The sequence below is a fragment of the Hyperoodon ampullatus genome (genome assembly GCF_949752795.1).
Source record: "Hyperoodon ampullatus genome assembly, chromosome: 19".
In the NCBI taxonomy this organism is placed as follows: Eukaryota; Metazoa; Chordata; class Mammalia; order Artiodactyla; family Ziphiidae; genus Hyperoodon; species Hyperoodon ampullatus.
Window position 1 is genome coordinate 24,710,301 of NC_136932.1, and position 27,678 is coordinate 24,737,978.

At 58.2% G+C, this 27,678-nt stretch overlaps 1 protein-coding gene across 1 annotated transcript; it reads right to left on the reverse strand.

The window, feature by feature from the left end:
* Positions 1 to 248: 248 nt before the first annotated feature.
* On the reverse strand, positions 249 to 27,109 carry AXIN2 (axin 2; the record flags this gene model as incomplete). The annotated part of the gene is given in 11 exon segments (XM_079725750.1): positions 249 to 375; positions 3,750 to 3,917; positions 5,104 to 5,199; positions 5,605 to 5,829; positions 6,102 to 6,305; positions 6,489 to 7,015; positions 7,104 to 7,244; positions 9,456 to 9,558; positions 16,823 to 16,954; positions 26,284 to 26,291; positions 26,294 to 27,109. Coding segments are annotated over 11 exon segments (2,547 nt in total).
* Positions 27,110 to 27,678: the final 569 nt, after the last annotated feature.

Sequence of the window (27,678 nt, forward strand, 5' to 3'; positions counted from 1 at the left end):
AAACTTCCTCTCTCCCCCTTCCGTGTTTAAAGCAGCATATCCACAAACTGGGGGCGGGGGAGTCGACTGTCCTATAAATAGCGGGAAGGATTCCTGTCCAGATGAGCTACACAGTTTCTCCTAGCTGATGGACGTGGAGCCCTACGAAGTCATAGGTTATGCACGGCGGTCTCTCCAATACCGTCAGCGTCTACAAGAGCCAAGAGCCGTCCTGTCCGAGGCCGGTGGCCTGAGCCAGACGCCGAGGCTCAGTCGATCCTCTCCACTTTCCCCAGGATCCGGCCCTCGTACGTGGGCAGCACCACCTCGTCGTCCCAGACCTCCTCAAACACGGCTCCACACGCGAACTCGTTGCTCGCTTTTTTGAAGTAATACCTTAAAAGGAAAACCCAACACGTGGCTTGGTAAAGCTGCATTTTCTACTCAGTTTGAGAGGAGAGTCTGTTGGCGCTGGGGGCGAAGGGGTCTGAGAATGCCGCTACCGCGGGTGGCAGGGAAGTCTCCGCCCGGGTCTGCTTCGTGCGGCTGGTCGGAGGGCAAAGCCAGGCAGGGACCCCGGAGGCGGCGGTGGCTGGTCACCCCCAGCTGCCAGCAATGCTGAGGCCCAGCACTGTCACCCGATACACACTGTGAGAGGTACCCTTTGCAGAGACGGCTGCTTCCTTCTCCCCACTTTATTTTTTTGGGGGGAGGGGCGGGGGAGCGCAAGGCATGCCTGGAGGGGTGGGTTCCTCAAAGAGACCCCCGACTCAGCCCCCCGACCCGGTAGGAGTCTGCGGAAGGTTGGCACCTCTCAGGCTCCCTGCCCTCCAGCGCCCAAGGGCCAGCCCTCCCGGCTGGTGTCAGCCACAGCTTGGGTTGGGAGGGCCAGGACAGGCTGCTTCCCCTGTGGTCACCGCAGGAGGTGGGCAGCCCACTGCTTCCTGGGGTTGCAGCCACTGAGACCCCCGCTACTCTCCCCTCTGCCCGGCCCCTTCCCTCCCCTCCTCCAGGGCAAACGCTAAAGGCCCCTATTCTGCCCGCTGATTAAAAAAGCTCCTTCGATCCCACCCCGGCTTCTTGCTTGAAGCCTGTTTAGCTGTAAGGACACAAATGACCAGCCTGTCCCAGGAGAGTCATGTCTGAAAACTGCTGTCCCGCTTGGCCAGGCCCACCCGAGCCCCTTCCCAGGACATGAAGCCAAGGCCTATCCCTCCCCGTCCCAGGCCAGGGAGACCCCTCAGCCGCTTTAAACTCGCCCCTGCAAGCTGTCATCTTCAGCCAATAAAGGCCACTCGTGGAGGGGGGGTCACGGTCCCCTGGGGGGAGGGTAATAGCTTCTCAAAAAAAAAAAAAAAAAAGTAATTGCGTCTCAGGGTTCCAGTGGTTTTCTGTTTTTGTCTTTTCTCCTTAAAAAGTTTTTTAAAATTCCCCTTGGTTAGAGCTAAATTTCTTTCCTCTTTAATGAAGGCCAGCCAAGTACTTTCATAGGAGATAAGGCTAAACCCAGTGAAACAGCTGCATTTAGTCAAGGGTCTGGGTTTCTGGCGTTCCCGGCTGGGCTAAGGCATTGGGGTGACCGCCCAGCTCGAGGGGGTCAGCGGCGAAGACACTCTGGCTCGAGGGGGGCAGAGTCCCAGGGGGCCCGATGAAAGCTGGGGGAGGGGCGCTGTGCACAGGAGACCCTGGGCAGGGGGGGCAGTTCTTTCTAAATGAGAGGCTCCAATGCCTACGCCACCCCGGGCAGGCCTCGGGCCCCTCTGAGCAGAGACACGCAGCGAGTGACCTTGTCCCTGACTGTGACCTCCTCCCCGGCCCTCCCCCGCCCCCCGAGACTTCAAAGGCACTGCGCTGCCCTCAGCTTCTCTTCCACTGCGACCTGCTTTGTGTGGCAAACTCTGCTTCCTTCTGCCATCTGGCACGTCTGCAGGGGCTGCTCTGAAGCTCTGCCACGTTGAGATTGCTCAGCGCAGCCCAGGTCCCCGCTCCCCGCCCCATCCTCACTGGGCTTCGGATGGCGGGCGGCAGTGAGGGGTGCGAGGTGAGGGTTGCAGTGCCACCCCGCCGGGAGGACGAGGCGTGGCGCCCGGTGCCCTCCTGACCCAGCGGGCAAAGGGTCCAGCTCCGGCCCGGGGAGCCGGTGGAGCCGCCTAAGGCGGCTGGGAAGGGCCGCAGCCTGATCCAATCAGCAAAGAATCTGCCAGTCACCCATTTGTGTGAGTCTGTGTGCATTAAAGGGGAGGCCAGGGCTTCAAAGCCAGGCTTGCTGAGTGTGCCTTAGAAAAAACTCCGAGCCAGATGGGGCTCGAGTGGCTGCGTGTGGAGCCGTCCCTGCAGCCTCTGCTCAGCGCCCCTCGGCCCTGCGCCCCTGAAGGTCACCTGCGGTTCCACTCAAAGTCCAGCCGAGCCAAAGCTGAGATCAAAATGAATCCCTGGAGGGGCACACTTGTGTAATTAGTTTCACCTTGTGTCTGTTCAAGATAAAAAAAGAAGAAGAAGAAGGAGCCAGGCCCGTTCCCCAGTCCTCTGGTTCATTTCCAGAACTGTCTCTGCCCAGGTGTAAAAGGGAAAGATCTCAGCCCAGCTCCAGGCCCCGCTGTCGGGCACCTGCAGGGTCCCAGCCCTGAGCCACGTCCCTTCCCTGCAAACAGAGTCACTCTGGGCCGCTGCCCAAATCAGCCCCTCTCCCCCCCACCCCCCACCGGCCCCGGTGGAAGTGGCTGCTCTGGAAGGGCTGGGGTCACGGGCCCCGGGGGTGGGCTTGCCAGGGGTCCAGAGCCGGCGCACGCCCAGCAGGTGCTGAAGTGTGTTAGAGCTCTCCGCGCCATCCCTGCTCGGGGCAGCAGCAGGGGGGCACCTGCCGGGCCCCGGCTGTCTCCTCTCTAATCTCCCGCCTCTCCCGTCCCAACCCTGCACAAAGCACCCGGGACACAGTGGGATGGAACCCACGGGTTCCCTCGGGACGAAGGCCGCTGAGAAGGGGCAGGTAGGACTCTGGTCATCACGTGCCCCACGTCGAGGGGAAAGTGACCGAGAGACGCCCAGGGCCAGCCCCCGGCTCTTGAATCCCATCCAGGGTCCGGCAGGCCAGGGTGGGCTTCTGGACTGTGTAGAGGGGAGAGGAAGCCCGGAGGGAGGGCGGGTTCCCGTCCGGAGGCCCCAGCAGGAGGAGTGGCCAGCCCTGACCCCGCCTCCCGTGCCCACCCACAGGTCCTGCCCTTCCTCTGTTACAGGCAACCCTGTCCCACATGACGTGGAACACAGAGGCTGAGGGAAGAGGACGCTGCCACAGTGCAGGTAGTGGTCTCTGCCTGTCCCCGAGCCTTCGGTGAGGACGGCCTCTCCCAGACGTGCCAGGAGGGCAGCCTTTCAGCCTCCTCATCAGGCAGTCTCTCCGTCCGTCTGTTCTCTCCCTAGCTTCCCCCCGCACCCCTCGCCCCTTTCAGGCAGAGCATCCACGAGGCAGCCCCAGCCCAGCTCTCCTTCTGGCAAAGCCAGCCGACCCCTTGCTCCTAACCCTAACCCTCAGTCTCGTCCACCTGGTAAAAAAAAAAAAAAAAGCCCACCCAGGTGCCCACAGAGCCCTCCCTGCCACCGCTGCTGCCATGTCATCTCGGGGAGCGGGGAGGGGACAGCGTCAGTGAGACACAGCAAAGCATCGTGCACCCCCTCCAGCGGCCACTCCAGGTCTGGCCCGGCCAGGAAGCGACCCTGGCTCTTGGCTCTGAGCAGACCAAGTCCGGAGCAGAAAGAAGCCGTGGGACGCTTACCTATAATTTCCCTTTTTGCTGAGCTGCTCTTTAAAGTGGCCCAGGGTCAGGCTCTGAGCCTTCAGCATCCTCCGGTACGGGATTTCCTCCCCGCAGAAAAAGTAGGTGACCACCAGCTCGCTGGCCTGGAGAGCGTGCACCCCTGCCAGCTTCTTTGCCTCTCTGTGACTGAAAATAAGATGGAAAAGCAACAAGTCCCGCATTTGAAGGCAACAAGCACGTGTGCACATACACATCCAGGGGTGCCGTCTTCAGAGATAAAGTCCAGCTGCAACTGTACACCACGAGGGTGCGGGTCCCGTATCACAGAGGCAGCCATCTCCGGTGGACACACGGTCCTCCCTCGGGTCATCTGTGTGGGGCAACCAGGAAGGGACCATCTCCTTCCACCCAATGGGAGGACAGAGTAGTGGCCATCAGGGGGGCACCAATGGGGTGCTTGCCAAGGAAGGTGAGAAAGAAGAAACCCACCCAGAGCCACAGGGACACTCGCTGCAACCAGCGTCTGCTGTAGGGACAAACCCAGGAGTGGCATGAGCCCGGAAAGCCAGAGCCCACTGGCGGGGGATGGGGTCAGCCCTCAGTCATCTCAACTTCTGAGTTTTTGTGGAGTGGCTTAAAAAAAAAAAAAAAAAAAAAAGATGCATGCCCGGACAGCTGGTCAACTTAAGGTCCACCAATTGTTAACAGGGTGGAGGTCTTCTCAGTTCGAACACTGTTCATTGCTCACAATGAAGAAGCTAACAAAAAAAAACTTTAACGATTTACGCCACTTTAGATCTCTGCAACCTAACGCTTTTTCAATGCACCACCCTGGAGTGAAACGAAGCCTGGCTTCCCTGCCCAGTTTACAAGAGTGTATGTTTAGGACAGGAATCGTGGGACCAGTGGGGAAGATGTGCTGCTCCCCCCACAAAACAGCAAAGATGGTCCCCTCTCTGTCCCTGCAACGGTGGAGAAGCACCCTCCCGCTCAGTGTGGCACAAAGATGGTTTTCCAACTCGCTAACTTTCTGGGCTAATGGGGACAACTTTTCCATCTGGGTTTGGGGTCCCTCTACCCATCAGCTAAAGGCTTCCCATCTGAGCTTGAGTCCAGGAACCCTGAGCCATCCACCACTTCAGGAGGGAACACTTGTGTACAAGTCACGATGCATTTCTTGGTGCAGGTGGGGTTTTTCGAGATCCTAATTTACGGCAACATCTGGGTTTACTGTTCCTTGTCGCTAATATAAAAACGAAGGTGATTTTACAGACGACAAAAAAGTTTTCAAAAACCACAGCCCCCGATAGAGAATACCCTGAAAACCAAAGCCTCTGGGCGGATCTCAGCAACACCAGGTAAAGACACTCACTCTTCCGAAGCCAGGCTTGGGCTGGAGAAGGGTGTGGCTCCTGGCTGACCAGTGGCCGAGTGGTGCCTGTCCCTCTGCTGACTGGCCGTGCAGCACCTGAGGACACCAAGGACTTAGACGGAAGCCTGCCGTCCCCGGGGCCAATGGGAAGCAGTCAGAGAAGCGCTCTCCCCGGCCTCCGACTTCCATCCCCGTGGAGACCCAACCAAGGCCTTGTGTTGACAGCAGCCCCTGGAGACCTGGCAGCACTGTGCTAAGCCCCCCAGGAGCCCAGCACTGGACGCTGCAGCCCAGGCAGAGGGCTGAAGGCTCTAGAAGCCCCATCGGTCACGGCTCCTCGTAAGCTCACCTCACCGTCAGGGCCTTCCTAAGGGAACGGGAGCTGTGAGGGCTTCCTCCTCCCATGCCTCGCCAGGTCCCAGTTAGCCCTTCGGCTAGTTCAGGGGAGCCGTTCCTAGAGGCTGGCAAGGGAACCCGCCATCGGCCGCCCCAGCCACTCACCGCTGCTTCGGGGGCTTTGACACCTCCGCCAGCCGGCGGCAGGCCTCCTCCAGCTGCGCCAGGGTGTTGGGTGGGGTCAGGGGAGGCACCGCAGGGTCCTGGGTGAACGGGTGGGCGCGGGGGGCGGCGCGGGGGTGCCCGCTGCTGCCCGCCCACAGGTGGTGACGGCCGGCTGGGGATGCTCGGGCGCACTCCACGGGGTAGGCCCGCTTGGTGCTTTGGGCACTGAACGGGCAAGGGCGAGAGAGAGTCGAGGGGAGACACGGGATTAGGGGGCCGGAAAGCGCGACTTCAAGAGAAATCAGAGGCAACGGGAGAAAAGAAAACGCGACGGTAACGCGGCTGGGCGCGTGGCCCCGGCGCGGCACTCCTGCGGGCCGCCCAGTCGGACGCTCACGACTAGCAGGGCAGGAGCCGCCGGCCGAGGTCGCGCTCGGCGCAGAGGCCCCCCCACCCCCACCCCGCCCCGCCCGGGACGGCGAGCCGGCCGTGTTCACCTGTGCGGCTTGGGCTTTCCCGGCCGCTCGCTCTCCAGCACCCACTGCCATACGTCCTGCGCCCGGTCTCCCTCCTCCCCGGGTGGCTGCAGCGGCCCAGCTCCGCCGGAGGCCCCTCCTTCCCGGGCTGGCCCAGCCGGGCCCGGCTCCGAGCCTCTCCCGCTCCGTCGGGGTGGGACGGCGCCTCGGCCGCGGCCGCTGCCGCTGCGGGGAACGAGGAGCGCATCCATCCCGAGGACCCCGGCCGCCTCTGCCTCCCACTCCGGGGCCCCTCCAAGCCGGCGGGCGAGGGGCACCTGCTGCCCAGCCCCACGCCCCCGCCCGCCCCGCCGCCCTCCCTGCGGCCCAGCGCCCGCGACCCTGACCCTACTACCACGGGACACCTACCCAGCCTGCGCGGCCGCCGCGGGCTCCGGCGCCCCAGGGTGGCTCTTACACTTGGCGCAGCAGGGGTAGTCGGCGCCCCCGGGGATGGGGACGGGGCAGGGGCAGCGCGCGCGCTGGGCGGCCTCAGCCTCCACCTCCTCCCGGGTCCGGGGGCCGGCGTGGTGGTGGATGTAGTGGTGGTGGACGTGCTTCGTCGTCTGCCTGCTCACGAAGCCCCGGGCCCCGAGGAGGGGGCAGCCGGCCGGGGCGGCGGCGGGGGGAAGCAGCGGGCCCCCGGAGGGTGGGGGCGCGCGGTGCTGCAGGAGGTGGTGGCGGCGATGCTGGTCCGGGGAGCGTGCGCGGGGGCTGTAGCGGCCCACGCCCGGGGACTGGCAGCCGGGGGTCTTGAGGACCCTGGACAGGTGGTCGTCCAGGATGGTCTGCGGGTCCTCCTCGTAGCTGCCCGATGGCAGGAGGGAGAGGGGGTGCTGGGCGGGCCCCACCTCCCGGGCGCTCAGCGCCAGCTCGGAGCCCTCCTTCTCCTCGTCCTGGAAGGCAAGGCAGCAGTCGGGGGGCGCCGGGGTCAGCAGGAGGGCCCCCACCCCGACCCCGGGCCGGGGGCGGGGCGGCGCCCACCTCTCGGATCTGCTGCAGGCGCTCCTCCAGGCTGTGTCGCGTCTCCAGCTCCAGCTTCAGCTTCTCCAGCCGGGAGATGAGCTCGGCTGCAAAGGCGGCGGGCTCCACGGGGGTCATCTCCTTGGGCAGGCGGTGGGTTCTCTGCGGGGCGCGGGGAGGACACGGGGCGGACGCAGTCAGGGGGCTGCCAGGGCCTGGGGACGGGCACCGCGGTGCGCCCACGGCCGCGCGGAGAGCGGGCGGCGCGGGGCCCGGGCTGCTCGGGCGCTTTATGCGCCGGGGCCGCGGCCTCACGGAGAGCCATGGTCCTGGCAGCGGACAGCCATGGTCCCGGCAGCGCGCGCCGCGGACAGGAGCAGTTGGTCGCACTGCGAGGGGCCCCGCTTGCTCTCCCTCTGGAGTACAACCAGCCCATCAGACGCTACTGTGAACTAGAAAATCTTCAAAGACTGTTGTCAAACATCAAAAAAAAAAAAAAAAAAAAAGCAGCTCTCTGCGATGGGGAGGGGAGAAAACCCACCTCAAGGAATAAAAAGTAGAGCCTAAACAGAAAGGGAGCTGGAAATGTAAAAAATAAGATTGGAATGGAGGTGGGCGGGGGGAGGAAAAAAGGAAAAAAGGGGGAAGGAGGGAAAAAAGAGGAGTCACAGGGCCCAGATCAGAAGCAGCGATAATGTCTCTCCTGGCTGCACACTGCGCACCTTTGAGGCGGCGTTGTCTACCGCTGCCCCGGACCCCCTCGTGTTCCCCGCCCCTCCTCCCCTCTCTTTGTACAAAAAATGAAGCAAGCTGCTGCTGGCTAATAGCAGAACACTGCTGCGCTCAGCTGCCTGAAGCAGATCTACCGAGGGAAAAGGGCACATCTCCAAACCGGGGATGGAATATAAACAGGCACGAGCACACCGGCCAACAGCGCCAACAGAGAGGACCCCCGCGGCCAGCTTTCTGTCCCCCTCCCGTCGTCTGGTACCCGCAGCCCCCGCCCCTCTGCCCCCTACTCCTCGTTTGCCTCCTGCTTTGGCCCTTTTCTTTGGGAGGGGGCGGGATGGGGGCAGCAGAGAGCCAACCTGCAGAGGCCAGCATCTCCCCACCCGAGCCACAGATGAGAAAATGATCGCACACCCCAGGACAGAATCACCTAATTCACAATCCTGGGGGGCCGTACAGCTTTGCTTAAACACACATACCTCTCCCCAGTGCCCCCACCAAGTCAAATATATATATATATATATATATATATATATATACACACACACATATATGTATACATCATCGATACTGCTGTACGGGTGGGGGGGATGTTACTGAGGAGGGGATGCTGGAGGTCCCCAGAAAAGCAAACTTAGTAGGCTAATTTTACAAATTTAAGTCTGCCCTGGACTGTCCGAGGGGCTTCAGAGAGAAGTCCAACAGTCCGCACACTAATGCAACGTGGGATTAGCAACTCGATGTGTCCACTTCCGACATGTGACATCACTGACGGACAAATCGGATTCTCTGAAGCTGGCAGGAAGGACTCTAAGCAGAGATGCTGCTCTAAGCTGGGCACTCTCTTCCCCTCCCTAAGGAGCAGCTGGACCTCCGGGTACCGCAAGAAGCACAGCTCCTGAGATGCAGATGGGGCAGCTCTCTATGTGCGGCGGCCATGGGCTGGCTGCCCCCCGGGACTTGGAAATCGTAGGGGAGAACCCGGAAAAGGCCTCCACGCCACACTGGCCTCTCATCTCAATCGCAGGAAGGAGCTGCTCATGGGATGCTCAGACACTTACTGGGGGCAGATTCAACAAGCAGGCACTAAGCCACGGGCTGGGGTTGGAAACAGACAAGAGGAGGGACAGCCGACCTCCAGGGTTTCGGAGGAGACATGGCCGAGCACAGAGACGAACGGTGACTGAAACGACGCAGCCACGCGGGCAACGCAAGGAGAACTTCCCAGGACACGACCCTCACTCAGGAGGCAGACCCCTCCAGCCTCATCCTCTCTCTCTTTCCTTCATTCAGTCGACCAGCAAGTGTTCAGTGAGCACCCACTACGTGCCGGGCACTGTTCTCGCCTCCGTGGTGGGATGGACTTAACGGGATAGCCCAACGCAAAGCGCCGGTCCCCTCCCACCCTCCCACCCTTCGCTGCTTTGCTTCTTTCTCATGGAGTTTTCTTTTTTGAATCGAGGAAACGGAAAAGGCCGACTAGGGCATCGTGGGCGCCCCTGCTCCGGGTTACACCCCAGTGAACCGCAGATCGCCCCTTGCGTGGCCCTCCCCTGCCCTCCCTCCCCCGCAGGTCCCAGGCGCACAGACCCCCAACCCCCCACTCTTCCTCCCAGAAAAGAGCTGCCGACCGACCGTACTCACCGGGAAATGAGGTAGGCACACCTGGCCGTTGGCCTTCACGCTGCGATGCATTTCTCTCTGGAGCTGTTTCTTACTCCCCCCGAGGTAAGGAGGAATTCCATCTCTAGGGGAAAGGAAAGGGCAGAACCCACCGGCTCACGAGGAGACCTTAGTGCACGGGCCGACTCACACGCGCCCGCCCGAGACCCCGCGACAGACGGGACCGCGCGCCTCCTGGAGCTGGGAGCGCCCCCAGTCCCCAGGCGCCGTGGCCATCCTTGCAGGGAAAGTCAGCCCAAGGCCCAACCGCCACATGTCCTGCCCCTCAAGCCTCTCTGGAAACGGCTCCCGCTCGGATGCAGGAGTATCAACCTGGGAAGAGCTCGTGTCTCAGCTCTTGTCTTAGAACTGGGCCCACCGCAGAGTGAAGGTTCCCCTATGTTACAGGTACCCCAAGCAGGAGACTAAGACACCTTCGGTCCCTCCGACGGGCTGTTACCACGGCAATCAGGGACCAGACGCACAGAAGACTTAAGCCAGGCGCTGGTGGAGGCGTGCGTTACCCTCCAACAGTCAACCTCCCAGCCGTTCCCAAATGTCTCCTTTTTATCAGTCACCGGCGGGCATCTTTGGGCTCCTTCCTTCCCTCAGCTCCAAACCCTACTACCCCAACCAATGGATTCTCAGATCCGTGATCAATGTGGGCATAAAGAGAAAGCCCCTACTCCGCGGTATTCTGTGCAACTCATCCAAATATTTGAGTACCTACTATGTGCCAGACCTTGCTCTAGGCTCCGGGCAAGAGAGCAGCGAAGGAAGGAGATAAAAATGCAGACGACTGCCCTGAGGAAGCTTGTGTTCTAACGGAGCGGAACAGGTGATAGGCAAAAATTAAAAAGCAAGATCTATGGTAAGTTAGAAGGTGGTAAGCACTATGATGAAACACACGGCAGGAAACGGGGAGTGAGGACGGCTGGGGCGTGGAGCTGCGTTTTAAACAGGAGGCGGTGGTCACTGAAATCCTCTCCGTGAAGGTGATTTCTGAGCAAAGACCAGAGGGCAGAAGGGCCCCGTACGTTCTTCTTCATCACTATATTTTTAAAAAGCAAATGGAAGAAGTTTAAAAACAACTCTACCACCACCACCTCCACTCCAGCTAGTCTGCACTAAAAACAGGACCTGGAGTTGCTATGATTTTTTTTTAAACTTTTGTTCTTGAAAGCAGTCGGACGGTCAAGGTGTGATTATTTTCCCATTGCTGTTCCTTCCAGAAGCCACTTATTTACAAAAGCCTCAGGGTTCAAACATTTCCATACTGAATCATCCTTCGGGGCTATAAATGTTGAAATTAGCTGTTTGGCTATTTCCCTTTCCATGGTGTTTTGTTCATCAACGGGTGGCTGGCTCATCAGCAGTGGGTGACAATCAGCTGTGCCTAAAAATGCCAGGAGCAGCCTGGGCCAACTGGTCGACCTCCAGCTCCTCTGTATGGCTGCGGATTCCGGAAGGCTGCTGACCTGGGTGGGAGAAAAGGGCTGCTGCCTCAGGGATGCAATACAGATACAGATGAACTGACCTGTGAACCAAACCTTGGAAAAGAAGCACTTTATAAAGTCCGATCGTACTGAGGGTACAGGCGGAGAAGACAGATCAACATAAATCAAGGGCTTACTCACGCATGTGAGTCCTGTCCCAGGGAAAGGCTGAGGGGGGTCAGACAGCAAGCACTGTGGAAATGGTCAGCCTGTTGACCAGTGAGGTCAAGTCTCCTAGGCAGCCTCCTACTCACTAAGGCCTGGGACGGGATTGGGCCCATGAAGGTCAAGTAGGAGAAAAGGTTCTGAGTCCAGAAACTTCCTGAACCACGTGGAGCTTCGTTACAACTTTTCACCCCAGGATCACTCACAAGACGTGGGCCAGTCGCAAGCAGGACTGGCTTGACCAGCAACTAAGGACCATGCCCGCCGACTCCAACCCAAGGCTGCCGGCCCCCCCATGGACTGAGTGATGTATAATCCAACTGCACCCTCACAAAACCCCTAAATCACCACATTTTATAGACGACCAGAGATGCTCCAAAGCTCTCCTGGAATCAGTCGGTAGGTCAGATCCAAGCTTCTAATCCAAGCCACTGGTGGACTCCAGAACAGGCATCCTTAACTCAAACACGTACAGTCCAGGTCCAGCTGGAGAAGCCAAGCTTCACAATGGTCTCAATGCGGGGGGGGGGGGGCACCATTTCCTACGCCCCACGGGGTCACCTGGCATTCTGAAGGGGTGAATGGGGGGTTTGGGGAACATCCTGGAAAGTCCTCCTGACCACTCAGTGCTCGCTGGCTATGGGGCATGCTGGCCCCCCATCTCTCGCCTAAAATCCCTTGTGGGGTTGGGTAACGGCAGGTGACCAACAGACTGGGTCTCACGATGGTCTGAGCAACAACTTCTGCTGCCCCAGGGCTGCAAGACAAGGTCCATGTCCCAACCAGCAACTCTTCCGGGGCCGTAATGAGAGGATGGCTCTGCTCCAAGCCTCTTCCAGGCAATCCTGGGGGTGGGAGGCAAGCACCCCATGGATCCCACCGTGACACACCCGGGGCTGCTCGAGTCCCAGGAGGCCCCCGCCCGTCCCCTCCAAGACTCTGACCTTGAGTGTCCCCCAGAAGCCTTTGCTCCTGCCCCTCGCCTCCCAAGATGAAACGAGCGGTAAGGCTTTCATTTCACACCTCTCTCTCTTTCTCTGCATAAAGCAGGAGAAAGAAAAGTGAACTGGGGGAGGCAGAGGCAGCAGGTCCCTGGCCACTTGAAGCAAAAGGAACAAATGCGTTTTTAAACCACTCCTCCAACCAAGACATGCCCACCACAGCCAGGGCAGGTGAAGGGTCCAGCTATAGACAAGGAAACGTGAGACCAGCGCAGAAAAGGGAGACCAACTCGCAAAGGCTCAGAGGCTCAACAGGCACCTTCAAGGAAATGTGCCTTTAATCCCACCCCCACCGGACCCCCCAGCCAAGGATCTTCTTCCAAAACAGCCCCTCATTCCAGAAAGGGGCTCTCTTCTTTTTATCCAGGCTCTGAAAGCCTGTGATCAGTTTCCTGGCTTCTCAGGACCATGAGCTGACCCGTGCCTGCGTCTCGGTCCCTGGACGGCCTCCTTTAATTATAAACATTTTAGCTAACGCACCCGCTGCCGGGCCCAGCTGTTTCTAGGGAGCGCTGGTTTCGAAGTGTGGACTCCACTTAGTTGCCATTTAAGCCGAGCCAATTAGTTTAGCCTTTGGACTCGGCCATGCCCGGCCTAACCTGAATGTTGCTTTCCGGTGGCTTTGAAATAGCGGGCTCACGTACACACACGTCCACTCGCATTTTCGTTTGGCCACCACTCCGAAGGCGGCCTCTGATCACAGCCAACACCAAAAGGCCAGTTTGTAAGATAAGGCACTATTTGAAGTTCACTCAGATGCTTTCCCTGGGGTCCAAAGTAAACTCATAAATAAGATATAAGGAAATAAAAATAAATATTATAAAATAACCTGGGCCACCCTCTGTGTGAAAGGTGACAAGAAGGTCTCAGGCTGATTTTGGGACACCCTGAGCAGAAGCACCCTCCGATCGCGCGGATGCTGACTTCAGAAGCAGCTCTGCGCAGAGAGAGATGTCAGGGAGCCACCTCCATGCTGTCCTCCTAGCTTTCACTTCCTAACAGAGGCCACACCTGGGCGCCAGGAACCTGCTGCTTCTAGCGTGCCCCCCGCTCCTGCCACTGCAATCCTCCTACAGCCCCCCGCAGTCCTTCTGCCCAAGGGCTGGGGTTGAGGACTTGGCTGGGAGTCTAACTTTCCAAAAAAAAAAAAACTAAAAAAGCCATTTCTTCTGAGAATGTAGTGGTTTCAGAGCAACGGGCTCATAAGAGGGCCTGCTCAGAGGCCTTGTACGAAGACTCAACTCCCCAGCCATCTGAGACGGGGCTTCCTGCGTAGCGGGGAACCAGAAGTCGGCAGCAAGCCCTGGACTCGCCAAGGGCAAGGCTCCCCGGCCCAGCTTCTCCCGGGCCTCGGGCAAAGGCCCTGGGACTTAACTGCTTCCCTGGCAAGTGAGACGACTGCTTGTGTCCGATGAACTCCACCTTCTGGAGTCTACTGAAGGCGGCCCGTGACCCCCGCGCCTCCCGCCCCCCGCCCAGCTGTGCCCCTTCTCCAGCCCCCAGCAGGGCAGCCAGCCCCGGCCTCCGTGCCCATGAGAAACGGCCAGGGCTCCTTTCATGCCTCACGGGGCGCTCCTGCTCACTAGCGTGAGGAGGTTTCAAAGGGGCCGCTGCCCCCTCATCCCGCTAAGCTTCCCCGAAGGACGCGACTCGGTTCCGCTTCGCGTCCCCCTCGCACTCTGTCGCTCGCTCGGGCTCTGCTCTGTGCCGGGCCCCAAACTGGCCGAGCCGAAGAGGGCTCTAATCCCGGCCCAGGACCCCGGGGGACCTGCCCGACGGGCCAGCCGGCCAGAAAGCACCTCGCCCGGCCTGGGCTTTCAGTGCCTGCCAAGCCCGCGGGCCCGCCTGCGCCCCGTCGGAGTGGCTCTTGTGCCGAGACCCCTTTCCACGCTGATGGTAAACGCGGGCCCGGCGGCACCAACATGCCCACGTGGGGTCTGGCTATGCTGGCTGCATCCAATAAGCTGCCCTAGAGGTTGGGAGGAGGGCCAGAGGCCCCCCCAGCGCTGACGTCAGAAGACGGGCTCCAGCACACAAGCCCCAGGTCCCCAGGGACCCTCCCCCGCCCCTTGGGGTCCTGGTTTCCTCATCCCCAGCCCGAGGCAGCTGCGCCCAGGGAAGGGCTGGCCACGCCCTGAGCTTCTGCCACGTGGGACCCAGGTGCCCCGGAGAAAAAGCTGCCAAATGAGGGATTTGCCCTCTGTCTCGATTACCAATACGGACCTTCCTGGCCCACACGCTGACCCTTGCCGCCCAGGACAGCTGACTTCTCTGATACCGGAACGCGGCCTCCCCAGGCAGTGAGGGCCTTAAGCCCACGAACGCTGTAGCTAAAGGCGGGAAGGGCGGGCAAGGGCTCTAAAGTCATCGCTCAATAGAACTGGGGGTTTTTCTTCTGGGCATAAAAGGGGGTAAAAAAAAAAAAGAGGGGAGAAGGCAGAACTTACTCCTCCCTTCCCCTCCCCCTAAAAAAAGAAAGTTGTGTGGTCACTAATAAATAAAAATAAAAGAGACTCAAGGTAGCTCAAAGGTCTCATTATCAACTACGGGGCCTCACATTCACGCGGGGCCGGTGGGAGCAGGCCAAGGGCAGGGGCCTGTCTGGCCCGGATCTGAGTTCTGTCTGTGACAGGAGTAGTTATGGGAGCACTGGGCATTCCTCCCTCATCTGAAAAGTCACAAGCGTCGGCCAACCTTTCTGACTGGGTCCTGTGAGGCTCAACCGGGTATGGGGACTACACCCAAGTTATCTCATCCTGAACCCAGAATCACACGTCCGTGACGGGGAGTCGGAGGCCAGCCAAAAACAACCTCGCAGAAAACTAAACAGAAGCCTCCTAGTCTAAAGGAAACTACATTTGGCTAAGGAGAGTCGCTCGATGCCCTCGTTCAAGTCCAACTCACTCTTATTTTACACATAACGCTGACCACCACATCATCCAAACACTAGTTAAAAGCTAGAGGAATGCTGCTCCTGGAAACAAGTGCACACGAGCAAAAAAACGACAGTAGGCAGAATGACAGAGAGAAGAAAGAAAAACTATCTTAAAAAGGGGGGTGAGACACCAGTATCTCTAGGGGCAGAAAGCCTTATACAGTCTTGAATTCTGTGAGATGATATTACAATGTAGAAGGAAAACAGACCTTGGGATTAATTATTTGAATCAAGAAACAAATTATGCCTTGCCTGATACTATTGAATAAACACAGAGCAAAAACACATTGTTTTAAGGAATACGTCCACCAAAGGATAATATTTTTCAAGTACAGTAACTTAAAGAGTTCAGTCGATATGGAAAACTTACCTCTGTGGAAGCCCTCATTTCTTCACTTTGGATGAAAGATGTGTTTGTTCCCTCCCTCCATTTTCACTCATGCCAAAGTGCTATTCTTTTATTAAACTGGAACTTTTCACCTTAAACATCTCCCTCCTTTTACTAACAGGGGAATCTGAGGTAACACAATAAAAGCCACCAGGAAAATCAACAGTCGAGTCCCAAACCAACCCGTCAACTTTCCTTTCAACTGGTTCCACACCGCAGGCCAAGCAACAGATCACTGGCCAATGGAAACCAGATCATTTCAAACAAACTGGAAGAAGAGCCGGTCCCGTTTTGGGAAGCAAGCTAGAAGGAACAAACTCGACACAAGTGTGCCAGAACTTACAATGGCTCGACCGGCCTGCCTTGCAAAACGGTTCCCTTAGCAGAAGATCCTCCTCCAAAATGTTTGTAGAAAAGCCTCCAAAGACCACTTTTAGAACGGTGGTTCTCAACTGGGTGCTGGGAGACGTGCCCTGGGGAGTCTCGCCCAAGCCCAGGCCCCACCTCCTCCGAGCCTCCTGAATCAGAATCTCCAAAGTTGGCAGGAGACGGGGACGCCTGGTCCACCTCCCCACTCCACTCCCACCCACCTGAGACTCACAGAAGATCACTGTTCTCCATCTACAGAGGTCACCACTGCATGACCTCAAATGACCTCCAACTCAAAGCATGACCCTGCCCCATGGCCTGCTGACCGCATCAGACCACCCTGATGGCTTGGACTGCATCCAGAAATGCCAGCCGTCCATCTGCAAAAGAGCTGAGGTCAGAAACTGCTTTGGAGAAAACCCCCAGTTAGGGGCAGAGCCCCGGCTGCAGATGGAAGACGCCCGTCGACACCTGATGAGCTGAGTGACAGCCGCTTGAGCACATCCGTGAGCGAGCCTGGCACGCGGTGTCCTGGACGGAACCCTGGCTTTCTGACCCCACCTTCACTGAGCCCCCAGACACATACCCTTCCCAGGCTACCCCACCTCCCCACCTGCTGGCTCTGCAGAGGGACACCTGGATTCAAGACCCTCTTCTGCCCACCGGGAAGGCAGGCGAAATGATAACCGGAAGAGGGGATTTTAAACTCAGGGAATCTGTGGATATTCACCTTAACCTCCTACCTTAGTTTGGCTTTCTTCTGTGAAGGTACCATTCAACCCCCTTCCAAGGCTCTAAGCTTCACTCCACCCAGGCGACCGCGGGAGCCTCCTGAGCCAGACCAGGCCCACCCCTGGGGCCCACTCCCCTCCCATCCAACAAACATCCACGCGGACACAGCTGGGACTGGCAGAGCCGGATGAGGACCCTGCCCCATGGCCTGGCGGGTCACACCGCCAGCCGCGTACGTGGTGGGGAAACCAGAATATACTTACACGCTACTGTCTGTCATGGACATGGAATCGTCGGTCAGCGCATCACTGGATATCTCGCTGTCGTTGGCGCTGGTGGCTGGCGCGAAGACGCAGCCGGACCCCACATGGTACGGATTCACCGGATCGCTCCTCCTGGAGGACCACAGCACTGCGTCACCGACTCCCACCCCAAACCCAGGGAACCGGGGGACCCCAGGACAATCCCACAATGTGCTCCAGGCCAGCCTGCTGCCCAGGGCTGGGTGCTCCTCTGGGCAGAAAGCAGGGGCCACAAAGGGGCCTGCTGAGCCGCAGCTCTGCCAGGGGACAGGGACCCCAGGGGATCTTAGAGTTCTCGAGAGACACCTGGAGGGAGGACCCTGCTCTTGGAGGGGAGGCTAGGGAAGGACGGACGGGATGGAGTGTCCTCCCCCCCGCACCCACCCCCAGGCCTGTACGGGGAAGAAGACAAGAGGACATCGAAACTTCCACACTCCCATCCCGGGCTCTGTGAGCGGAGATCTGAGAGGCAAACAACTAGCAGCTGGGCCTGGCGAGTGGACAGACGGACAGACAGGAAAGTTCATGACGAGGTCCGGGGCTTCCGTCCTGCCCCGAGCTGGGCCTCGGCCCACAGCCAGGCTGCCCCCGAGCAGGGCCGCCGAGGGCCTCCGGAGGGAGAGGAGCAGCACAGCTGTTTCCAAGGAAGGTCCAGGCCCTGCTCTGGTGCCTCTGCCCCATCCTGCCCCCCGACCTCCTCCCAGAAACGCCAGTGTGCCGGCCCAGCTGGGCTGTGTTCCTCTTGTGTCACCTGCTGTGTCACCGCGAGGGCCTCAGTGCGGGAGGGAAGGGAGAGGGAGGACCCGCCATGGTCGGTGGGCTGCAGGAAGGGCCCTCGTCTGCAAAGACGAGGCCCCGCAGCCGCCTGATGGTCTGTAAAGATGGCCTTGGGGTTGGCAGAGGAAAGGGGCCCCTGAAAGGTGCCGGCACCTCCTGCCCGCGCTCACCGAGCCCCAACCCTCTCGTGAGGTGCCCAGCCCCGGTCTCCGGTCTCCTGGCACCCGTGGCTTGGCAGGCAGGTCCCCGTAACGGGGGCTGGGCAGGGGTACCAGGCAGACACGGAGCACAGGCCCGCGAAGAGGCGCCCCTTACACACGTCATCTCATCCAGTGCTCGCAGCCCCCTGGGGAAGAGCGCATGTGCCCATTTGACAGATGTGCCCCGGGTGGCCCCGCAAGCACAGCATTCCTGGATGTGAGAGCTGGAAGCGGCGGGCGTGGGATGGATTCGTGCGGTTCCCATTCAGCCTCTCTCTCTGCCCCTGTTCAGAGACCAGCTTCGACGTTTCAAAACGCTCTCGCATAAGAGGCAGCATGAGTGACGTGGAAGAGGAAGTCCTGGCCCTGCAGTGTCGGAGGGGGCGGGCCGGGTGGCCGCGTGGCTCCCCGGGACAGGTGGGAGCAGATGTGAGGACCAGGGATGGGAGAAGCGGTGAACAGTCCTCTCCAGCCTGGGGCAGGAGGGCGTCAAGCTGGCTGGGTGAGGGGGGGCCTGAGGCTTCCCCAGCAGCACGAGGGGTCCGGGGGGGCCACCAGGCTGCACTCAAGTGGCCGTGAGGTGGGCAGGGAGCCGCTGCACAGTTTGGCAGGAGGGAGGGCAGCGGGGCTGGAAAAGGTGGGAGAACGGCTCGGTTGCTGTCCTCAGGGGGCCTGCCCTCTAGCTGCAGTGACAAAACAAACAAGAGTGACACTCAGAGGTGGAGCTGCAGCCGCAGCCCGAGGCGCACCAGCGACTTAGGGCTCGCTGTGGGCGGGGCCTGGTTTGCTCCCTGCTGCACCCTCGCCCGGCCCACAGCAGGGGCTCGAGGACTGTCTGCTGCCCGATCGTCTTCACGACCCCCCAGGGAGGTAACGGGCCCCAGGAGGGGGCCAAAAGCCTTGTCGGAGGCCACCCGCTGGAGGCCCGGCGCGTGGAACCCACCTCAGGTCACCTGGAGGAGGTGACGGCAGCGGGGACCCCGAGCCTGTTGGTCTGACTAGGCTGGAACGTCAAGCCAGATCCCAGGAATGTGGCGTGGTGGAGAAGTGACCAGAAAGTGCAAACGAGGAACACGGCGCTTGAACCCATTGACCACCACGGCCCAGCGACCTTGACCTTGTCACCTGGACACTCTGGCCATTGAATACCACAGCCCAGCGACCTTGATCTGTCACCTGGACACACTGGCTATTGACCACCACGGCCCAGCGACCTTGACCTGTCACCTGGACACTCTGGCAACTGATCACCACGGCCCAGCGACCTTGACCTGTCACCTGGACACTCTGGCCATTGAATACCATGGGCCAGAGAACTCAACCTGTCACCTGGACACTCTGGCCATTGACCACCACGGCCCAGCGACCTTGACCTGTCACCTGGACACTCTGGCAACTGATCACCACGGCCCAGCGACCTTGACCTGTCACCTGGACACTCTGGCCATTGACCACCATGGGCCAGCGACCTTGACCTTGTCACCTGGACACTCTGGCCATTGAATACCACAGCCCAGCGACCTTGATCTGTCACCTGGACACACTGGCCATTGACCACCACGGCCCAGCGACCTTGACCTGTCACCTGGACACTCTGGCCATTGAATATCATGGCCCAGCGACCTTGACCTGTCACCTGGACACTCTGGCCGTTGAATATCACGGCCCAGCGACCTTGACCTGTCACCTGGACACTCTGGCCGTTGAATATCACGGCCCAGCGACCTTGACCTGTCACCTGGACACTGGCCATTGACCACCATGGGCCAGCGACCTTGACCTTGTCACCTGGACACTCTGGCCATTGAATACCACAGCCCAGCGACCTTGACCTGTCACCTGGACACTCTGGCCATTGAATACCACAGCCCAGCGACCTTGACCTGTCACCTGGACACTCTGGCCGTTGAATATCACGGCCCAGCGACCTTGACCTGTCACCTGGACACTCTGGCCGTTGAATACCGCGGCCCAGCGACCTTGACCTGTCACCTGGACACTCTGGCCGTTGAATACCACGGCCCAGCGACCTTGACCTGTCACCTGGACACTCTGGCCGTTGAATACCGCGGCCCAGCGACCTTGACCTGTCACCTGGACACTCTGGCCATTGACCACCACGGCCCAGCGATGTTGATCTGTCGCCTGGACACTCTGGCCCCCCTGCTCCACCCCCAGGATTTTCTACGATGATGCAATGAGGCTGGTGAGATCTTCCATGACGTAGAACTGGTCCCCACGTCCTCAGTGTGGCATTTCCAGACACCAGGGCAAGAGAGAGAGGACGGTGGTGAGAACCAAGGAGAGGCAGTTGGTCTTTCTGGAGAAGAGACGAGATGAGGGATGATTTAGTGAAAACAGTCTCCTAGCCGATCAGGAGGAGTGTGGCTCTGGGTGGTACTGCCACGGAAGGTAGAACAAGAGGAAACAGCGTACAAGCCAGAAAGAAGAAATCACTTCTCCATGGCCAGGGCAGACCCAAGGAGCAGGCAAGGGCAGGTCACGGGGTCGCCCAAGGCTTTAAAATGGCCCAAAGGCCACAGCTGCCTAAATGGGCTGCTGCCTCAAAGCAGGATGGAGAAGCTGATGGACTTCAGGAATCAAGTAACACAGAAATCAAGAGGCCAAGGGCTGGTGCCGGCTTGGCTCCTGGCCAGCTGGGTGACCCCAGGTGTCACAGACTCCGTGGACACAGGGCTCCACTAAAAAAACGTGCAGTTCAAACACGGCCACCTGCACGGGGTCCATATGTTCTCCGAGAGGCCCAACAAGGGCACTGTTTATGGGGGTGGCATAGGAACGCTCCAAAAAACCACCTGCCAACAAAAACAAGACTTCTTGGGCGGCATTGATCATGCAATTACATATCGTCAGTGCGTTTCCATGGTGAAGGCCTGTCCCGAGTACGAGACGACAAGTTCCACGAGGGCAGGGACAGGTCTGTCTTCCCCATCTGAGTCTCCCCAGCTGCAGGTAGCGTGGAGCTCGTGGCAGAAGCTCAAAGCTTTGTCCACTCTCCTTCTTTAAGGACCTAGGACCAAGTGAGTTGCTGAGGGGTGTTTTCGCCTAAGAGGCGTGGCATGGAGATCAAAAGAGCCAAAATGGCCTTAAACAGCCTTCACACACTCTTTCCATCCCTTCAGTGTTGCTATCTTCGTGGTATTAACACATTAACAGTGCCCCAAGTGTGAGGGTTGTAACTCAGCCTCTACAGGGAGAAAATGACTCAACAGAAACCCCTCCCTCCCCAACAGAAAAAGGCACCTCGCTCAAATCCCGAGTGTGGACAGAGTTCTGTGCTCCCAGTCAGACACACGGGTCCCAAAATAAACTCGTCTCCCTCCCTTCCAAAATAGAGGGCTACTGTGTGACCGGTAATTAAAAATGGAATATATTGCTCTTAGCTCAGTTGCCTGCAATAAAGTATTGGGATTTTCCTACCATCATAACAAGACAAGGCAGAGGAAGGTGGCAGGCCTGTGGGGAGAGATAGAGACTCAATTTTTTAAGAACTCAGAACTTTGTCAAAATCATCACGTAATTTCAAGAAAATGAATTAGGGCTGCTTTCTTGTGATCGCTTTAAAAAAAAAAAAAAAAAAAGAAGGGAAGAAACTCAACCACACTACAGTAATTGTACCCAGATGCTTTGAGTATTTCTTCAGGACTGTTGTGCTCCCAGTTGCTGCAAGGGTTTTAAATTCCTCTGGAGAGTAAAGGCCTATGTACAGATTTTGCACCGGGCATCCATCCACAGACCTGGTTTGCAATTTCAATATGCAAAGGGCTTTCAGCTGTCAGGTAGCAGAGGCTCCTGGGACCTTAAGGGAAGGGAAATGTGGGCTCCTCCTCTGCCCCCCACCACCATTCTTATCTCTTATCTCAGTGAGATGCTGCAGACTCCCGCCTGCTCCCCAGACACCAGGGCAAAGCCCATACAGAGAGCACAACAGACATGACCTTTGGGACCCCTTTCTGGGTCCCCTCTCACAACAATGCAACTTAAAAAGTATTGGCTTCTAAGGCTGTGTGCTCTTCTTTTCAAAAGCCCTCTGACAGGGGCTTCTCTGGTGGCGCAGTGGTTGAGAGTCTGCCTGTCGATGCAGGGGACGTGGGTTCGTGCCCCGGTCTGGGAAGATCCCACATGCCGCAGAGCGGCTGGGCCCGTGAGCCATGGCTGCTGAGCCTGCGCATCCAGAGCCTGTGCTCCGCAACGGGAGAGGCCACAGCAGTGAGAGGCCCATGTACCACAAAAAAAAAAAAAAAAAAAAAAAAAAAAAAAAAACCCCTCTGCCTGGAGCGAGAGAGGCCAGGCACGCAGATGGCATCAGGTAACACCCTTCTGAGAGCAGGCAAACTTCGACAAGCGACAAGCGTGTCCTAGCAAAGCGCCCTCCTCAGAGCCTGCATCCGCTCGCTGTGGCCCGCTGCTTCCAGCACAGCTTTCCTCTTGCGTCATTTTCTTTGATGATGGAGGCCAAGCTCGATTCCAGTGGCTTCGCATAAACCAGCCCCATCAGCGAGCGCTCTGGGGGGACAGGAAGCGCTGGGAGCCGGCAGAGGGCCACCTGCTGGGCCCCCTGACTTTACGTGAGGCCAGAGCAGAGGGTCCAGTGAGAGCCAGGTGAGACCGCCCAGGGCAGGACAAGGAGAGCATCCCGACCCCGGCTCCGAACTCCACAGCCCCTCTGCACGCGCCTCCACGCTCCAGGTGTTGTGTGTGTCTGTGTGTAGTCTGTGTATGTGTGTGCAGTCTGTGTCTGTAGTCTCTGTGTGTGTGTGTAGTTTGTATGTACGTGTGTGTGTGTAGTCTGTGTATGTGTGTCTATGCCTGTGTGTGTGTGCCTGTGTGTCTTGTGTAGTCTGTGTGTGTGTAGCCTGTGTCTGTGTATAGTCTCTGTGTGTGTGTAGCCTGTGTCTGTGTGTCTGTGTGTATAGTCTGTGTGTGTGAAGTCTGCGTCTATAGTCTCTGTGTATTTTGTATGTACGTGTGTAGTCTGTGTGTCTATGCCTGTATGTGTGCCTGTGTGTAGTCTGTGTGTATAGTCTGTGTGTGTGTCTGTGTAGTCTGTGTCTGTGTGTAATTTGTCTGTGTGTCTGTGTCTGTAGTCTCTGTGTGTGTGTGTGTGTGTGTGTGTAGCCTGTGTGTAGTCTGTGTCTGTGTAGTCTGTGTCTGTGTCTGTGTGTCGTCTGTGTGTGTGTCTGTAGTCTCTGTGTGTGTAGCCTGTGTGTCGTCTGTGTGTGTAGTCTGTGTCTGTGTGTAGCCTGTCTGTAGTCTGTGTGTGTAGCCTGTGTGTCTGTGTGTAGTCTGTGTGTATAGTCTGTGTGTGTGTCCGTGTGTAGCCTGTGTGTGTCTCTGTTGTCTTGTGTGTCTGTGTGTAGTCTGTGTGTGTAGTCTGTGTGTATAGTCTGCATGTAGTCTCTGTGTGTGTGTGGCCTGTGCATGTGTGTAGTCTGTGTGTATCCGTGTGTAGCCTGTATGTGGTCTGTGTGTGTGTCCGTGTGTAGCCTGTGTGTGTCTGGGTGTAGTCTGTGTGTGTAGTCTGTGTGTGTCTGTGTCTGTAGTCCCTGTGTGTGTGTAGTCTGTGTGTGTCTGTGTCTGTGTCTGTAGTGTGTGTGTGTGTGTGTGTGTGTCTGTGTGTAGTCTGTGTGTCTTGCCCTGGCTGTGGGTTATTTACAGGGACCATCAAAAGCCCAGGCCTCCTACTGGACCACTCGCCAACCAGAGCCCCTCCCTCTGAGGACCATGCCTGCTCTTAGGCTCCAACTCTTTACATGAAACCTGACACCACGTCAGTAAGGACACAAACAAGTCATTAAAAACGAGGCTGCTCTAAGCACTCAAGGAAATCAAAGGGCTTAAAGACCAGCCATGCCCTTGGCATCCAGCTGCCCAGACTGCTGCTGCTCAACAGCTGGTGAAAGGGACCGACCCCTGGGCAGGACTCTGGGTTCCTGGTTCATCCACTGGACTGACTTATCAGGCCGTCCACAGGCCGGGCACCTGGCCTGACAAGTGGCGGGGAGGCAGGCTTGCCTTAGGGACGATCCCACATCCCAGAACCAGCTGCGAACGCAGGCTCAAGATCAGCAAGCAGGGGAAGCTGAGGCGTGGGGAGGGGACGTGCTGAAACTTCACAGTGAACACGTGCTCGAACCCGAGGCTCGCTCTCTGAAAGTGGGACCCGAACCCGGCTGGCCCTTCTCACACAGCCGGTGATGAGCACTGTTAAGTCAAGCCAATTATAATGCTTTACGTCTGTTCAGACATTTCCCTTCACAACAGGCTTTCCTGTTGATTATTTTGGTCCTAACATTATAGCAACCTGTGACATAAACTGAAGGGAGGGTTGTCCACTCACTTTACAGAGAACACACGGGCTTCAGAAAGACTTCAACCCGGGCGGTAAGAGGCCGTCCGGGCTGCAACTCAGGCCTCTGAGTAACTCGGGGCAGCTCCTAATAACACACCTCAGGCACCCATGAATACCTTGCATGTTAAAAAAAATATCGGGGTGTGTCTTAATTTCTGATGATGCCCAGGTAAGATACATCATCTCATCCCAGCAGTGGGAGAAAACACACACACGAATCTGGTACGGAAACCCCAGAGGCCAGCGAAAGGTGTCATTTGTATATGAACACCCACGGGTCCCAACCAAAAGGCAAGCGCTGACACACAAAGCACCCCAGGCCCTGCATCCAGGGTCTCCGACGCTCCCGAGGGCCCTCCCCATAAAGCTGGACCCTAGTAACAGCCCAGCTGGGGGCTGTGGAAGGGGGAGGGGCTCGCCAAGGCTGGGTCCTCCTGCCCACCCACGCAGGGGAGGGGTCACAGCAGGGTCCCACCTGGGGAGCCTGTCTCGCTCCAAAACCACACAGGGCGCTGTTTACAAAGGTGGTGCTCTGGGCCCTGACACTGGGGGACACAGAAGCCCCGCTGTCTGAAGGCTCCCGGAGAAGCTGCCTGACCACAGGCCTTAAGTAGCCTTGGCGACCGCTGCCAACCTGGAGGGCATGGAGGCCAGCGGGGTTTACCCAAACGTGCACCCAACAGAACAGGGCAGGGGTGGCAGGTGGCCCGTGACTGCCAGCCACAGAAGCCAGAGCCAGTATCTTCCTCCAAAACAGCCTGAAGCCATAAGCTTAAAGATGCTGAAACAACTCCGATCACGTGATCCTTGGCTCCCTCGCAAAAACCAATCCGTTCCCACTTAAGGTGTAGACCAGATGTCTGCGCGCAGACGACCGGCTGCACGCGCGCCCCCTGGTGGACCCAACACAATCCTTCCCTCCCTGCAGGGCCACCCCGACATCACAGGCTTCCAGGCTCAGACCCCGCTCCTCTGCCCCTCCTCCTGCCTCGGACCCTACAGAGGGAGGGGAACCTCCGGAGAGACAGCCGCCAGATCGCGTCTGCCTTTCCGAACCCACGGAGCCGGACACAATGGCCAGCGAGATAAGCTGCTCCTGGCCAGCCCCTCCCCTGCACGCTGTCCGCAACAACCTGCGATTGAGAGGCTCATTCTCTTTTTGGATATTTGGAAAGGGAGAGCGAGAAAGAGACAGAAAAACTCATTCTAACAGGAGGTCTGAAGTTGCCTCCAAAGGTCAAGAATCTTGAGACTTGGCCATTCTATAAAGAACTATTTGTCTTTGAAGCCTCGAAAGAGAAGGTACTCTTCCCTTCTCCAGTCTTCTCCGGCCAAGACCTCTTCTCCTTCAGCACCAAGCAACGCAATAATCAACTGGGGTCTGATCCTCGGGCCGCAAGCATTGAAAACCCAGAATAATGTATCAGCAGACTCCAAAGCTAAGGGTCCTGCATTCGGGAAAGTCACCGGGCCTCCCCTCCTTAGGAGGGTTTCTTGCAGGGTTAACATCTCATTCCACAAAGAGAACCCGCAAGCTCAGCTGTTAAGCCCATTGCTGGCTCTTATCTGAACTTAAAGCTCAAGAGATCCCACTTATCCCCACGGTCAGTGGGCACGCACGTTGCACGTTATTTCCTGGGGCTCTGCCACAACCCAGGTGCCTCCCTGGCCACGTTCATCCTACTCCCTATTGCTTAGCTGTGAACAACCCCTTCCCAAACCGGTGCCTGGTAGCTGGTGAGTCATCGGCGTGAAAAGCTGCCGTCCTCTCTCCAATCCCCCCCCACCAAGACTGGCCCAGGACAGTAAGTAACCCCCATTAACGCACACTGCCTGCCACTGTGTGAATTCAGCACTGGAAGACTACAGGTATTTAGCTGTGTGTGCATCGCTTTCCCACCCCTTTCAACAGCAAAACGCAAGATCGAAGGGTTCATGGCCAGCGGTCCGAGCTCAAGACAGGCCTTTGTCAGCCTCAGCAGCACATGCATCCATCCATGCACCCTACTTAACTCAAAACATCTGCAAAGGCCATCTCATCCTCCAAGCTCCCCCAGCCCCTCACCCTCCACCAAAGGCTCACCTGTATCCATTCTCGACAGTTTCTGTGGACCTCACACTGACTGTAGCCCTCAGAGTTTTGCTGGACAAGCCAACCACGGTGGGGGAGAGTTTGCACTTGAAGTCGGCGCAAGTCCACTCCTCTTCCTCATTCAGCGTGGGGAGGTAGCCACACACGAGCTTCAGGCTCCCCAGCCCCCCGCTGCTCACGCAGGCTGGGTTTTCACCCCCACTCCTCACGTATTCGAGGTATATATCAGAAGTCAGAAACATCTGGTAGGCATTGTCCTCCATCACCGCCTGGATCTCAGTCTGCGCCTGGTCAAACATGACAGAATCGATCTGCTGCTTCTTGATGCCATCTCTGATGTAGGTCTTGGTGGCAGGTTTCAGCTGCTTGGAGACAATGCTGTTGTTCTCGATGTACCTCTTGTAGATCGCTTTGGCTACTCGTAAAGTTTTGGCATCCTTCAGGTTCATCTGCCTGAATCCATTGCAGGCAAACCAGAAGTCTAAGGTATCCACGCATTTCTCCCTCTCCAGGAAAGTCCGGAAGAGATAAGCACCGTCTTGGTCACCCAGCAAGGAGTGCAGGGACTTGGTCCACCTGGTCAGAGGGGAATCCGGAGACGCCCGCCCCTCCGGCTCCCCCAGCCCGTCCTCATTCCGCCTGGCATTTGAGGAGACAGGCAGGGGTTTGGCGACCGGGCCCTTTCCCACCCCGGGCTGGCACGGTGGGGTCTCCCCTTCTTCGCCCGGCACTGGGGGCCGCGGGGCATCCTCGCGGAAGCTGCTGCTGGGGTCTGGGAGGCGAGGCACCAACACAGCGCTGCTCATGGCCAGTGAGTTCTTCTCGCTGAGTTGAGGAATTTTTTTTTCTCCTCGCAGTTCCTCTCAGCAATCAGCGTGGTCTCTCTTTCTCTCTCAAGTCAGCAGGGACTCATCTGAGCCTCCTTTCTGGGAAGAAAAGGAAGGGGGGGGGGGAGGTAGAGGGAGAGAAAAGGGTATTGATATAATCAAAACCAGATCTACCCAACATCAAAGCAAGAAAGTAAACAGGCTTTTCAACTCCTCAAATTCAAATCAAGCAACCCAGCTATCTGCGAGGTGCTCATCTAAAGTATCAGACGCAGCTTTTTCAAAGGCGAAATCTGAGCTCCCTGCACGCTTGGGGGGGAGGGGGAGGGGGAAGGGGCGGGGAAGGGGCGCGGGGAGGGGGAGAGGTGGGGCGGAGGGCTCGGGAGGTGGAAGACACCAGCTTCCAAAAACCCACCGGCCCGGGCGCACGCAGGACGGCCCTCCCCTCCCCTGCCCTCCCCTCGCCCCGACAGCATCCACTCCAAAGACGCGCACCCCGCGCCGCTGGGCTGTGTGCAGGTGAAACCAATTTCGGTAAATTTCCCCAC